At 43.3% G+C, this 16,091-nt stretch overlaps 1 protein-coding gene across 3 annotated transcripts in view; it reads right to left on the bottom strand.

Annotated features, from left to right (window-relative positions):
- Window positions 1–2,715, bottom strand: part of LOC130929086 (oocyte zinc finger protein XlCOF6-like) — a 32,222-nt gene extending 29,507 nt beyond the window's left edge. For all 3 annotated transcript variants that reach the window (XM_057856010.1, XM_057856011.1, XM_057856012.1), the window contains exon 1: window positions 2,264–2,715. In XM_057856010.1, coding sequence (XP_057711993.1) covers window positions 2,264–2,297 — 34 coding nt within the window. In that variant the 5' untranslated portion in view covers window positions 2,298–2,715. The remainder of the gene's footprint in view (window positions 1–2,263) is intronic.
- Between the last annotated feature and the right edge of the window lie 13,376 nt (window positions 2,716–16,091).

Genomic DNA, 16,091 nt, shown 5'->3' with positions numbered 1-16,091 from the left:
CGTAATGTCTAGAGTCGTTTCTAAAAGTTCCAAAAAAGCAATGCGTGATCGGAATGTTCGTTTTTGAAAGATTACCGGAGAAAACTAGCACTAATTATGTTGTGTCAATGCGAGGGCGGGTCTATAATGTCTCACTTCGGCTTTACTTCCGCTTTACGATGCTACGTCATGGTCTAAAAATAGCCTGCGTGCGGTATGCCATTCTCGGCTTACTGTGTGTGAAAAAATCTTGGTCAAACATCAAGTGACGTTGGTCTCAAAAAGAAATGCGCGTGTTCGCTGTTAAAAAACACAGCTCCAACAATTCACAAGCAAAACTGAATACTTAAAAAATTTCGAGTAATGACAATTGCACACACATCATTAAAAAAACATGTGAAATTTGCGAAAGTATTTGTGGATTTGAAAAACATGTGGAAAAAGCGGACATATAGACCCCACCCACATGACGTCACAACCACGCCTCCGCGCCATATTGTCCGTCAGCTCGTCGTGTTTACGCATTACCACAATGTAAATTCCTCCTATTATGGCGTGTTTTTCTGCTTGTTAACATTATTAATCAAAATGGTGAAGGCGTGTGTGGCGGTTGGTTGCAGTAACAGAGAAGATAGACGGAGAGACTTGAAGTTCTACCGTATTCCGAGAGACCCGGAGAGGAGAGCGAGATGGACTGCTGCAATTCGACAATTCGATCACCACAGACTATGTAGGAGTCATTTTATACCTGCTAAGATGCATTTAATATATATTTAGAGGGTTTTGGGCTGACAACCACAATTAAGATGATTGCGAGGCTAATCGCCGACAACATACAGTTTCAAATTCAAGATGTTTATTTCTTCCGCCATCATTTAAAAAAAAAAAAAAAAAAAAATATTTAGCTGGTACCAAGTGAAAGAAGCAGGCCTCGTCTACAGATCATCAGTTTAACAGGGGTGTCTAAACATTTTGCAAAGGGGGCCAGATTTGGTGTGGTAAAAATGCAGGGGGCTACCTTGGCTGATTTACGTAGAATAATATATTTAAACAATTTTTAGCAAGCCCATCTGTGTGTCACATTTGCTTTATTATTATTTTTTTTTAATTCATAAATTCAACAATCTCGCCTTTGTGGCGTTCTCTTTCGACACTCGGGCTCTTGCGAAATACTGCTGCTGTGAAATTAAACTAGCTTCAAGTTCCTATAATTTTTCGCTGCGTATCTTCCTTGTATTGTTGTACATGTCAGCGTGTCTTGTTTGCTAATATCGCGTCACATCGAACTCTTTGAAAACAGCGACTGTCTCTTTGCAAATAAGGTAGACACAGTTGTTGCGTATTGTAGTGAAGAAATAGTCCAATATCCACCTATCCTTGAAGCATCGGCCATCACAGTCAACTTTTTTTTTTTATTGATTGTTGCCATTTTAGAAAATTGAAAGTAAAGGGTCACAAGGGGTAATGTTGCTTAGAGTGCTGCTCTTAAAAGTTTTTCAAAATTTCGTGAGAATAGGCTGAGTTTCTGTGGACAAGATAGTTGTAGATATTAGGGTAGCAGATGTCAGGCAGAGACGGCGAAGAGACAGCGGGTCGAAAAATCGATTTAGGCATCAAATATGGATCTGGCGAATGGATAGACTGAAGCTTTTCCACATAACGCTTTTTATGCAACGCATCCAATGAGTTTACAGCGTCTGAAAGCACCGGGGCTTCCATGAATAGCACTATAAATTGCACGACAAATTGAAACCATTGAGAATATGGATAAACAATGACGGACAATATGGTGGCCGGATACAGCGACACGTCATTGTGTGACGTTGGTGACTGGGGTCTATTTGTGGATTTGAAAAACACGTGTGAAAATCACTAATGTATTTGTTAGAATCGCGGATGTATTTGTGAATTTGAAAAACACGTGTGAATCGCGAATGCACTTTGTGAGGAAAATTTGACCATTTCTTGTTATGTTTGTCTAAAAAAAATAAATGCACGCGGCCGCTGATTCACAAATACAATTCGAATTTTTGCAAACAATAATTCATGATGAGTGCACGCACACATAAAAAAACCACATGTGAATTTCGAGGATATATTTGTGGATCTCGAAAATACATGTGAAAATCTTTGATACATTTGTGAATCTGCAAAAGATATGTGTGTATTGCGAAAGTATTTGTGACAATATTTTGGAGACAAATCTCTCCCCATACGCGACCCGGCGATGTCATCTGTCTGTCATGTACAGTGTACGTAATCGTATCAATGAAAGTGAACCAACCTTCTAGTCTGTGAAGAACAACCTTTGCGTGCATTATTTTGCACACAGTTGAATGTTGGTGACGTCGGGGCTCCTCTTTGACTCCACAAAGTTCCTCCTGGAACTTTACTGCAGCCGTTGTCGTTTTTGCGGAAATTTTCCTCACTTGAACTAAGTAAGCTTGCAGCTTTGTTAGTGGTTGGCCAGCTAGGCTAGGCTAGGCTAAAGTAGGCCGCAAAACTTCAACGAGTGCCGAGACTTGAAGCTTGACTGATGTTTGAGTCCGTAAGGTAGCTAATGCTGGACAAATTGTCGAGGCTTCGGTTTAGTTAAGTGGATGAAATCGAGGAAAAACAAGACGCGCTCAAAGAAAAAAAATCCGCGGAGAAATAATGTTCCACCTCGACCAGTAGTTATTGTCATTACTCGATCGTGACAGGCTACTCGATTGTGAAGGTTGCTACTGCGCAAGCGCAGATCGACGCCATTTTCTCATGAGGGCTGCGCTGCAGCCAGCCTCTTGAGATATATGCATATGTGATAGATTGAACGATCGAAATACATTTATTATGTATTTTTTTAATCGGTAGGGCATGTGAGGTACACTGAGCGTGTGTACATACAAAAGAAAACCGTAAGACTTTATTTAATCACGAATAAATCTTCGGCAGACCTCGATTAGTTCTGCGCATGCGCTTGTGCACCGCCCACACTTGAGCCGCGATGCCTCAAAAGTGATTTATGTGGTAGATTCAGACATACTGTATATATATGATCTTTATACCGGAATCTCGCAGTGGGTCCATAGCACACACACACACACTCACACACACACACACACACACACACACACAAACAAAGACCCACACAAAAATACACAGTCCCAGGCTTCAACCGTGTGCTTTGGTCAGATGAGACCAAGATTGAGCTTTTTGGCAACAAACACTCTAAGTGGGTCTGGCGTGCCACGAAAGATGCGCATACTGAAAAGCACCTCATACCCACTGTGACGTATGGGGGTGGGTCAGTGATGCTGTGGGGCTGTTTTGCTTCCAAAGGCCCTGGGAACCTTGTTAGGGTGCATGGCATCATGAATGCTTTGAAATACCAGGGCATTTTAAATCAAAATCTGTTGCCCTCTGCCCGAAAGCTGAAGATTGGTCGTCACTGGGTCTTTCAGCAAGACAATGACCCTAAACATATGGCCAAGTCTACACAGAAATGGTTCATAGGACACAAAATCAAGCTCCTCCCATGGCCATCTCAGTCCCCAGACCTTGTTTTGTTGGCGAAAGGGGGTTGTATAAAGTATTAACGCCAGGAGTGCAAATGATTGTGACACACATTATTCGATATCAAATAATTTTTTTCTTTATGTGGGATTTTTTTCCCCACTGAATGAATGCACTTGTATTGAAGGTTGGATTTTTCTCTTTTTTTTCATTAAGTTTAAAGCGGAAATGTGAACTTAGGTTGGCCAACCGTGCTTTTGAATAATATCAATGGCTAAATAATTATAAGCATATTTTCGTTTTTTTTTTTTTTTTTTTTTAACGCAACCCTTCCAGATTCTTTGTTTAACCCATAGCAACGCCCTTGACAACAAAAATGCTTTTCTTTGGCAATCTTCAGAAATTACGTCACACTGGGAAGTGCGAGGGAAGTCCGCCATAGAACAGTATTGTTTGTTGCATTGCTTCTCGGTAAGATGCCACGGCGGTGTGTGGCGATGTTTTGTTCTCACTCAAACGAAAAGTTGTATGAGTGGCCAGAGGATAGCAGGGGCACGTAAATGGACATATTTCGTTCGCACGAAGCAAATGAATTTCACGCCATCATCGAGTAATGTTCTCTGCTACAAACACTTTGAAGACGCCTGCTTCCTTAACCGGCTCTGCTTATGATCAAGGATTTGCCAAAAAGTAAGTGTGATTTTTGGATCGATGACTGATGTCTTTGTCAAAGCAGAGCTGCCAACTGTTGTGGAATGAACCGTAGAAGCTAGCGACGTTAGCCAAAAGCTAACTCGTGGCAATCCCCGATCATAGATGTTGTTGCGTTCGCTAGGTTAAGCGTGGTTAAATTGTGCTTCATCTACGATCTTGTCCGAAAGGGTTAATCCACTGTCAATTGGGAAAGGGGTGTGGATGTGCATATAAGCGGGTCGGCGTCGCGGTAATTGACGGTCACGTTGTCCTAAGAGAGACACTCCGCCGGTGAGTTTGTGCACATTTATTTGTATTATGTATTTCCACCTTCATGCTTCAAGCATTGCATTGCATTTGTACGGTTCGGTGTTTCTTTCACGGTGATCGCTTGATAGCCTTCTAGTTTGTGTTTTACGAGAGCCACTGACAGCTGACAGGTGACAACAACAAGCGTGTTGGGTTAACGTCTCGCAGCGAATCAGCGAGCGTGCAGATCACACAGTGAATCATGGGAAATGTAGTCTCTGGACAACACTGAAGTGGTGCTTTGTGATCTGTTCGCTTGTGTGAAAAAACTACATTTCCTCACGCCATTAGACGCCACTTCCTGCCGAGAGCCCCAAGCTGTGTTCGTACTGTTAGCTCCATGTGTTAATAAAGAAACAAAATTGTCAGCACGACGTGTGTTCGATACCTTTGTCAACAAAAAGCTCATAACAAGACACTATGCACGATCCGTTTAAGAGACGCTGGGACTGGAGAGCTGTGAGTAGTAGTAGGCGAGGGGAAGATGTGCGAGAAGCAAAACTTTGCGGTCGAATGTGGCGGCAGTCCGCTATTATTTTGTTTTCTTCTCTTTCTTTCCCCCTAACGTTTTTATATTATTTTATATGCACGAGAGCTGCCGGATCTGCCAAAATGAACATGCAGTCTGATGATTACTTTTTTAAACAATGTCATCGGATAGACAAAAACATACAATTATTTGCAAATGCCTGCATCTTCAAATCGTTGAAAATAATAACAGCCTATATCTTACCAATCTTGTAATCTCGATGGGTCTTGTCTCCATTCCATGTCAGGTAGTCTAGGCACATTGTTTGCATCCTGATTAGCGTCTGGCTAATACATGTTAGGTCCAACATGAAATTCCAACCTTCTCTTCTTTCTCCAGCTCTTCAAAAACTTTATTCTCCTCCCTTGCGCTCGATCTATCGCTTATATTGTTGTTTGAATCATTGTTTGAAGGGCTTTGTATGGCGGCCGTATGTACGGAGCGCTGCCATCGCTGTTCTCGGTGTGAAGTATCACTTCCGGATTCGTCCCCTTTCAGGCTCGAACTTCGGAAACGCGATTATTTTGTCAAATATACAACATATAAATTATTTTTTTATGCTTTATTTGTTGGACAATGTTTAATTACTTTAATTGTGACCCTATTTGGTATGTTATGAAATTACTTCACATTTCTGCTTTAAGGTCCCTTATTATTTGAATTAAAAAAATATATATATTAGAAGCTAAAAAAACACATCTTTTTCAGGGGTGCCAATAATTATGGAGGGCACTGTATACACAATTTTGTTAGAGCCTCTGTCATGATTTAATTCTGCAGCTAAAACCATCAATAAAATGTTTTTGTTTTGTATATATTTTGTTATATTTGTTGTTTCGTGTAATTTGCTGTGATTATAAAAACATTATCACTGTCAAATTTATTATTCTAATATTTTGACCATTTTATGAGGATTCAAGGATTTTTATTGTCTCATCAGTTCACATCTACATGTTAATGGTGAGAAATTAGAACTCAGGACCCGTTTTAAAAGCCGATATAAATGCAGAGTGAGTATAGAAGAGCAAAATTGTTAGGTGCATAAAAAAAATATTTGGTGCTAATAAGATGTGCGTGAGGTATATAGATATGATCATAAGTGATGTGAATGTCTTTTAAAGTGATTTCGGTGATTGTAGTGAGTCCAGTGATATTGGGGGGGGGGGGGGGGGGGGGTTGTCCACGGAGCACGGCAAGAGTTCAACAGTCTGTCAGCTTCAGGGAAGAAGAACAGAAAATTTAAGATAGCACTGAAAACTATGGCAGTCATTCTATAGTCAGAAATACATAATAAAAACATACAAAGCATAAATATAATTAGAAATACTCTTGAGGATAAGCAGTAGAGAAGGTAAATAAACAAATGAAAACTATAAGGTGACATTTATTGCTGTATTAAATTTGGGAAAAAAATAAAGACTCATAGAAAAGCATCCAATAATTATGCCGTAGATTGAAGAAAACACAATGCCTTAAGCTGAAACAGTTTTAATGTACGTGTGTAGAACAAACTGAAACAAAAACATTAAAGTTTATTGCATTGGACAGCAGGAACAACTCCAGTATCCTCTAGGTCAGGGGTGGGCAAACTATTCCACAAAGGGCCACAGTGGGTGCTGGTTTTTGTTCATACCCAACAAGAGGACAGCCTTTCACCAATCTGGTTTCTTACAAGTGCAATCAGCTGATTGCAGCCAGGTGCTTGTTGCTTCCGCTGAAACCTCATTGGTTAAACTGTCTGGTCTGAATCAGTTGGAACAAAGACCAGGACCCACTGCGGCCCTCGAGGACCGCTTTGCCCACCCCTGCTCTAGGTGTTTCGTCCTCGCAGTAAAATGCCGTTACTTTACCCCTTTTCCCCTCTCCCAACAAATCCTATAAAAGAACATAAAATAACTGAGAAATACTGTTTCCAAGCACTGTGGCTTTTCCACCATGTCTATGCTATGATGAGATTTTAAGTGTCTCTCATGACCAAGATAAGCTTACAGAGTACAACTCACCTCGTGGGGATTGTTTGAACTGCACCCCACACCCATGGCAGATCTCAATGGCATACATGTTGTAATACTCTCTCCTGAATAATGCAGAGAACCTGTTCCATGTCCAGACACCTGTGGGATGAAAAAAAAGAATCACATTCACATATAGCTATAGCTGTCACATATAGCAAATGTGACAACAGCACAAAAAAGTACATGTCATTGCATTTTCCTGAAGTACTTACTGTTAAGCCATTTAAAATGTGCCCGTCTTCTGAAGGAGTCTGGAGACACAAGGTCTCTGATTCTGGAGCACACAAGAGCCAATGTGCATATAGCAAGGTCACCTTCCTGAACTTCTTCCAGTATGATGGCAGTGAAAACTTCTGGCAACTGTAAAAAATAGGTGAGCCGCCAATGATAAAAGTATCAAATTTAATAACTGCAAAAACAAACGTTTAAAATGTAATTGGCTTCTCATGACAATTACTAAAGTCACTGTGCAATACTACCCCATTGGGCCCTGCCTCTGATTATAATTACTACTATAGCAGTTATGTCCTCAATTTAAATCAAAGGAAATTACGTCCAGGATTAGCCTGCTGTCAGTGTCATCCTCAACCTTTCAAAGAAAACATAATTTACACATGACATGCAGGTGAACGTTATTACCAGGTAAGCAATCAATTGCAGTGATGATCATTCCCCTTTTAAACATTGATTGATTATCTTGTAGTTTTCTTTTACCTGTCTGATTGAAGTTTAGTAAGATATAGAGGGGGTTGCCTTTGGAACCCTGAAGACAGGATGTAGAGTTCCCTGAAGGAGAGCGGAAGCTTCCTCTGTCCCTGCATGTTCAAGGCTTTTAAAAAGAAATGCAATTAAATCCATGCCCACTACCTCCCAAGGTTCTTTGACCTAAGTGTCACAAAATGAAAAACAGACCACCAAAAAGCCTTTTAAAATGTGACAATGTTTGATAATTTCTCAGAAATGGAAAACAAATTTATTAACAATATTTCTACAATTCTGAAAAGCAAGATGGTCTAATACTTTGTCTGCTGAGAAGTAAAAACAATCCGTTCGTGCTTCAATATAAATCATTTCTTTACATAAAATACATTTAATGTAATGCTTCTGATTTAAGTTAGTTGCTCAATTTAAGGCATTTACCCATTCATTGATGTCCTGTATCATTGTTGGCCAATAGAAGCTAGAAATGGGTCTGTTGCGGGTGTCCTAGACGCCACTCTAGTTCCCAGTACCAGAGTTATTGTGACACTCCATGAGGATGGTCTGCTTCCCCTTTGACTTGATGACCAGGCGCATATATTTTATTGGAGGGGTCTTTGTCTGTTGGAGGAAAATTTAAATTGCAAAGAGAATCTTAAAATGCAGTAGATTAAAATGACCACCACCTGATAGAGATTAATAATAAAATAAATAATACTCAGCTCTGGACCTTTTACCACCTGAGATACACAACAGTTTTTCTTATTTTTATTTTGACATCTTATATCTTTCTCATTTTCTACTTAAAAAAACAAAAATACAAAAAGTGTCTCTTTTTTCATATATTTAATTATCTTTATAAATAGCTTATGGAGCTGCGCTTTTTAAATGGCCAAAAATAGTCACTTGGCCTATAATGGATTTAAAAAAAATGTAGAGGCACATACTGTACATTCATGACCCCCACTTTATTAAACAAATTGCCAGTATAACATCAGTTTTATTTCCCTTTAACAATGAAACCCCGCAACATTGGTCGAATCACTTGAGTAGTTGGAAGCGTTCCATCGACCAGGTACGTCATTGAAAAACTGCAGGTCTCAAGCGGGAGTGTGCCGGGTAGCTCTAAGATTGGGCCCCATCAAGGCCGGCCCAGCCTATACGCCGACTATGCAGCTGCTTAGGGCCACCGATAGGGAGCCCCCAATCTGGCAACCTCATTATATACGTTTTTAATAGAGCATCGTGAATAATGTGGCGCGCTTTTCCGTTTATCTATGCAAACATCCATTTTCTTGTCATTACAATCTGGCAACCGTGGGAGTGACGTCGAACCTGCTTTGCCATGATTGGTGCTCAAACTTGCTTGGAAAATACATGCACGAATATGTCGAAGAGAATTTATCCTTCTGGAGCAGAAAAACGAAAGATTAAGAAAATCGGAGAAGAAAAGAAACAACATTACCAAGGTAATAGAGCATGTTGTTGATGTTGTGCAAGACATTCCGACTTAAACTTGAACGTTGTTGTCACTTGAGCTTGTCAATATGTCGTACTGGTAATTGCCATTAGCCGCAGGGCGAAGACCCGGAGCTAATCAAGCCGAGCAAGTTGTCACCTGTCGGCAATGGCAAATGTACGGCTTCCGCTGATTGTAGTCAAACGAAATATTGGCATAATATGCATTTGGACTGGAAAGCGTATGGCTACATCTACACTCGGACGGATGATGGCCTTAAACGTGTAATTACTTGGACTATACCACATATCAGCTACACTGGTATGAATTCGTTGTTAGACGGTTAAAGTAGGTGGGTGATGTTACCCGCCGCCTAATATGGACTGCTGTCACTGTACAACATTCGGATACTCAGCAACGGACGTCATGCCGTCGCTGTTTTTAGTGCAGCATGACAGCATCGTAAGCTATGGAGGCGGACGATCACGATGTGGCATTCCTGCTCTTTTCTTTTCCACATATTTTTCTTGAACCTTCAAACTACGTCTCAATAATATGCTTCGGATGAGGTGGAGATGAGCGTTTTTTAGAGCTCGTCTCCCGAGTTGTCTCTGATCAGCCAGCTGCAGGGCTGGCCCCTCCCAACTCAATGCCGACCGAACATGAGTACTGTATGTAAAAATGCGTAGTGGAAAATTAAACCCCGAAAAGTGACCTGCGTGGTACCCCCAGTCAAAGAGGCGCGCGATCATTTTTTTCCCCCAGACATTTTTGCCCGTCAAAACTGTTGCCCCTTCCAGGATCGCCACTTTTGTGCACAAGCAGCCTGGTTGCAGCTTCCAGCCACCCAGCGCTCTCCCTTCCACTCTCGCTCCTGTGTGATGCGTTTAATTGCGATCACGAAAAAAACTGATCACAAAATAATGAGTTTAGAAGGAGTAGTAATTTCGAAATTTTCCGTGGGCTAGAAATGAGTTTCCGCTTCAGAGATAAACCGGGCGGGCGATGACGTACCACATGAGGCTTCTCCTTTTTACTACGCATGCGTAGTTTATGCAGATGCAGGCGTACTTTGCGGGGGGCCTTAAAGCATACGACATGAGAAAAAAAAGTCTTAAATAGCATTATTATGTGAATTTGAATCATATTTTGAGACGATTCGACTATATACAACAATTTAGCAAAGCGCAGATGACGAGAAATTAGTCTTTTAATCTGCCGGTTAGCCACGCCTACCATTATAGGGCTCTAGCGTCCCCAACAGGTGGATGACGTCAGCGGGAGACTGGGCTCATCGGTTTTACTATTCAGCCCATTGAGGGGGAATTATTCAGAACGAGGAAAACGTGACGAAGAGAGCTGCAAAATGTCATTGTTTCAGTCTCTCTACTCCAATATTTTTACAGGATATTCTTTTTATCCAAGTATTTTCCCCAATAGCTAAATAAATGGCTTGAGAAGGACCAGTCAGCCCGTCGAGGGGGAACTATTCACAACGAGGAAAACGCGACGAAGAGAGCTGCAAAATGTCATTGTTTCTGTCTCTTTACTTCAATATTTTTACAGGATATTCTTTTTATTCAAGTATTTTCCCCAATTGCTAAATAAATGGCATGGTCATGACAAATTAGTCTTGTGCTAAATGGAATATGAAATAATAAAAATGCACTTATTCAGGACGACATGGCAAAATTACTCCATAATGGTCAGAACTGTCGACTTCACCTTTACTGTCGCACCTCCCAAACCATATTTTATGACACCTAAATCGGACATGTCATTTCCCTTCCCCGGCTTCGGAGAATGTAAACAAACCAAGAGGCGTGACAGCTAGCTGACATGCTTACCCGAACCGAGTGATGTTTCAAAGTGTGAAAATCACACATAACTAGCCCAGATTATTTGACATGACAACTGGGTTGTCGATTGTCTTTGTGGATCGGCAAACCGCCCGGCGGAGAGCAATTTACAGTTCGTTCCCCGGAGGAGGGTGGCTGCAGTTGTTGTGCAGCTAACGTGCAGCTAATGTGACCAGTGTCAGAAGGTGGGACCACAATTCAACATTGTGAAGAAACTGGATTGTATCAAGGTAACCATCTAATGTAATGGAGAGTGATTTTATTTGTAAATCTCATTTTGGACATTGTGTAATGCTCTTACCAACAGGTATCTGCTGTTTGGGAGCTGGTGGGAATCGACCTCACAGGTCCATTGCCCAAAACATCCAGAGGCTATCAGTATATACTGACAGCCACTATTATTTTTCCAAGTGGGTGGAAGCCTTTCCCCAAAAAAACCAAATCAGCTGAGGTGGTGGCAAAAAATCTTTGTACCATGATATACAGACATGGCTGTCCCATAAGAATACTTTCGGACCAAGGACGAGAGTTTGTAAATGAAGTGAGTCTTGTGAGTCGTTTAGATCAATTTGTGTAGTTTCATTTTAAAGTAAATGTGACTGTACGATGCCGAAATGTAACTCTACTATGTTGATTTTTGTTTTTTAAGATTAACAAGAAAATGTGTGAACTGCTATGCATTGAAAGGAGTGTCACAGCCGCTTACCACCCTCAAACAAATGGTTTGGATGAGAGAACCAATGCCAACATTAATCGGTAAACGTGTTAGTTTTGTTTTGTCATTACTGTCCAGTACTCTGAATTAAAATGTTTTACCTTTTCTTGTAAGAGCTCTGAGGAAGTATGTAAATCAGGACCAAAATGACTGGGATGAATACCTGGATCCAGTGCTTTTCTCATTGAGATCCAAAATACAAACCACAACTAAATTTTCACCATTCCTCTTGATGTATGGTAGAGAGGCGAGGTTTCCTGCGGAAGTGCCTCTCGAACTGCCAGTAAGTTTCTGTCCATCGTTAAGCTTGAGGGCTTGTCATGATTTCTATTTATTTTAGCCCTATTTTAGTTCATACACATTTGTGTATGTCATAATACTCTGCTTATTGCCTTTTTTTGTTGTTGTTTTTATTCAAACATTCGAGCTCTCTAAGATAATATTACCATCAGAGTACGACACGTTTGTTGGAGAGCAAGAGCAGGTAAAATGTGAGCTACATGAAAAAATGAAAATAAATGTGAAGTCATCCCAGGACAAAATGACTAGAGAATTTGAGAAAAAAGCTGCCAAAAAGTACAAAGACGTGGAGTATAAAGAAGGGGATGAGGTTCTGTTGTTAAATGTGAGGAAAAAAAGCAGGAAAGGTGGACGGTTGGAGCCGGACTACAACGGACCCTATATAATACAGTCACTATTTGGGAAGAGTGCCATATTAAAATCACTGAAAGGTGTACAATTGAAGACAAAATATTGATTGTCATTGGTCACCTGAAACCATACAAAAGGAGCAACATGGTGGGAGTTGAGGAGGCTGGCCCTGGTCTTACTTCAGAAGACTGTATAACCACGAGTGAAAACTCAGAGAGGAAGTCTGTGATTGTGTATGTGGGAAAACCCGCAAGTAAAACAAATTACATTTTAGACCAGGAGTCAAGACTCCAGCCTCCTCCTAGGGTTGTTTCCCCTTCTTCTCCTAAGGTACCCACTAGGTCTCAAGATCTCATCCTAGAACTGACCAAAATGAGTATCGAAGAACAAGGTGCCAATGTTTAAAAAATAGTGACCTGTTGGTCATTGGTTTGACCTGTTGGTCAAGGGTTCGACCTGTTGGTCTTTTTTTTTTTTTTTGCATGCTCTTGCAATATCCTGTTCTCAGTCTTGTCTGCTTGCCATCAACAATAATAGAGACGATTTTTTCACTTTTTGTGGTGTTAGTGAACGTTGCTGAACGTTGTGTTCTTGTGTTCTTGAATGTGACCTGCATGTTGCGAGAGGGCCGAGGGGAAACACGGAAGATATAACTAAATGACATTGGCTCACAGTAGGACTCACGTGTACGCTCTTCTGTAAAAAAATAAAATACACGACATGGTGTCAGAAGTGCTGTGCTGCTGAAACGTCAAAGCAGTTACGGTCTACCGCGGTGAGTGACACGGATCAGAGAACAAACGGACCCAATAATGCAGTGCTCAGAGCAGATTTATTAACAATGGTTATGAGAGGAAGAAGTCTTGGCTCTTGGAGAGGCACGGAAGGCTGTTCGAGCAGGGGGGGGGACGAGCAAGGCGAAGGCCCAGGCAGGATGCGTCTAGATCCGGTCCTGTAGCAGGGTTCAGGTCGCAGATAAAGGCAGAGGCACAGACAAGGAGCAGGCTAGAGGCAAAAATCCACAAGGTCAAAAGGTGTGTCAAAAATCCGGCAAGACAGGGTATCTAGAAACGCTCGTAAGTTGCAGTGAAGGCTAACAAACTCGCAATGGCTTAGAGGACTGTGGGTGTTTATGTAGGGAGGCTGAGGTAATGACCAGGTGTGCAGGACAGGTGTGTGGAATTAGTGTTGATGACTGGGAGGGAAAAAAAAAAGGAAAAAGCATACAGGCCTGCAGTGGGTTCTAACAGAACCCCCCCCCCCAGGGACGGACTCCGGACGGACCAGGCGCATCGGGGTGGAGCCGATGGAAATCCCGAATGAGGTCCGGGTCCAGGATGTGAGAGGAAGGAACCCACGAACGTTCTTCTGGGCCATAGCCCTCCCAGTCCACGAGGTACTGGAGCCCGCGACCCCGTGGTCTGGATTTCATGAGTCTCCTCACCGTATAGGCCGGACCACCGTCAATCAATCGAGGAGGTGGAGGAGGCGGCATGGGGGGAACCAGTGGGCTCACACAGACCGGCTTGAGTTGTCCCACATGGAAGGTCGGATGGACCCTCATGGTCCTGGGAAGTCGCAACCGTACGGCCACTGGGTTGACGACCTTGGAGACTGGGAAGGGGCCAACGAACCGGGGAGCCAGTTTGCGGCTCCCGACCTTGAGAGGGAGATGTTTTGTTGACAGCCACACCTTTTGACCCACCTTGTATGTCGGGTTGCTCGACCGATGGCGATCTGCCAACTTCTTCATACGGGCAGCGCTTCTGACGAGACTGGCTCTGGCTTGGTTCCACACCCTCTTCTTGCGGCGGATCCACAACAAAGCAGAGGGTACTTGGGTGGGCGTCTCCGTCTGTGGGAATAGAGGGGCTGGATACCCAAACACAACATGAACGGGGAAAATCCAGAGGAAGAGCACGGCAGACAGTTGTGGGCGACCTCGACCCACATGATGTTTTGCGCCCATGTGGTGGATCGGTTGGAACACAAGCGGCGCAGAGTTGTTTCCAGCTCTTGGTTCATCCTCTCCGCTTGCCCATTGCTCTGAGGATGGTACCCTGACGATAGGCTGACAGTCGCACCGATGAGTCCACAGAACGCCTTCCAAAAACGAGCCACGAATTGTGGCCCTCTATCGGACACTATATCTGACGGAAAGCCGTGGACTTTAAACACCTCGGTGAGCAGAGCGCTGGCCGTTTCTTTAGCGGTGGGCAGTTTTGGGAAGGTGATGAACCGGACCATCTTCGAAAACCTGTCCACCACCGTCAATACGGTGGTCTTTCCCTGTGAGGATGGCAGTCCGGTGACAAAGTCTAAAGAGATGTGAGACCAGGGTCGCGTTGGAACCGTCAAGGTAAGCAGCTCGCCTGCAGGTGGCCTCCTAGGCGTCTTGTTGGTGGAGCAAACCACACAAGCTGCCACGTAATCTCTGACGTCACTCCTCATGCGCGGCCACCAAAATTTCTGAGCCAGGAGTGCAAGGGTGCGTTTACTCCCCGAATGGCCTGAAAAACGGGAAGTGTGGATCCAGTGAATGACTTCCCCTCGGAGGCCTTGCGGCACAAACAGCAACCCCGCCGGGGTACCAGGTGGGCTGGTCATTCCCTGAGTGGCATCCTGGACCTTCTTGATGATCTGCCACTGGAAGCCCCCCGCCAAGCATGATTTCGGAAGGATGGGTTCTGGGTCCTCCGCACATCCCTCTGAGGGAAAGACCCGGGAAAGGGCGTCCGGTTTGGCGTTCTTGGCGTCAGGTCTGTATGACACGACAAAATCAAAGCGGGTAAAAAACAAGGACCACCTGGCTTGTCGGGCGTTGAGCCTCTTAGCGGTTCTGAGATGCTCCAAATTCCGGTGGTCGGTCCACACCACAAACTGCTGTTCCGCTCCCTCCAGCCAATGTCTCCATTCTTCTAGGGCTACTTTGATGGCCAAAAGTTCACGGTTTCCAATGTCATAATTTCTTTCTGCGGATGTGAGTTTCTTTGACAGGAAGGCAAATGGGTGCACCTTACCGGTGAGGGGAGATCGTTGGGATAAGACCGCACCTACTCCTGAGTCGGAAGCGTCAACCTCGACTATGAACTGAAGTGTCGGATCAGGGAAGCGGAGGATCGGAGAGGAGGTGAAAAGATGCTTGAGCCTGCAGAAGGCCGCCTCAGCCTTAGGATCCCACTGAAAACAACACTTGAGAGAGGTCAAGGAGTGTAGCGGTGACGCCACTGAACTGAATCCCCTTATGAATTTTCTGTAGAAGTTTGCGAACCCCAAAAAGCGCTGTACCTCTTTTCGCGAACTGGGCCTGGGCCATTCTTTGACGGCTCAAACCTTTTCTGGGTCCATGCGTATCTCTCCTTCAGCGATGACAAAACCTAGGAACTGAACAGATGGTTGGTGAAAAACACATTTCTCAGCTTTGACGAACAGGCTGTTTTGAAGTAACTTTTCTAGGACTGAGCGGACATGACTTATATGGGTCTCCAGGTCGGGCGAATAAATTAGAATGTCATCCAAATAGACAAAAACAAACACGTTCAGGAATTCCCTCAAAACGTTGTTGACCAATGCTTGGAAGACAGCCGGGGCATTCGTCAAGCCGAAAGGCATGACCAGATATTCGAAATGGCCTATGGGAGTATTAAATGTGCTTTTCCACTCAGCCCCCTCCCTTATGCGGATAAGG

Source organism: Corythoichthys intestinalis, chromosome 13 (assembly GCF_030265065.1).
Source record: "Corythoichthys intestinalis isolate RoL2023-P3 chromosome 13, ASM3026506v1, whole genome shotgun sequence".
NCBI classification, from domain to species: domain Eukaryota; kingdom Metazoa; phylum Chordata; class Actinopteri; order Syngnathiformes; family Syngnathidae; genus Corythoichthys; species Corythoichthys intestinalis.
This window is presented reverse-complemented; position numbering and strand designations above follow the sequence as displayed.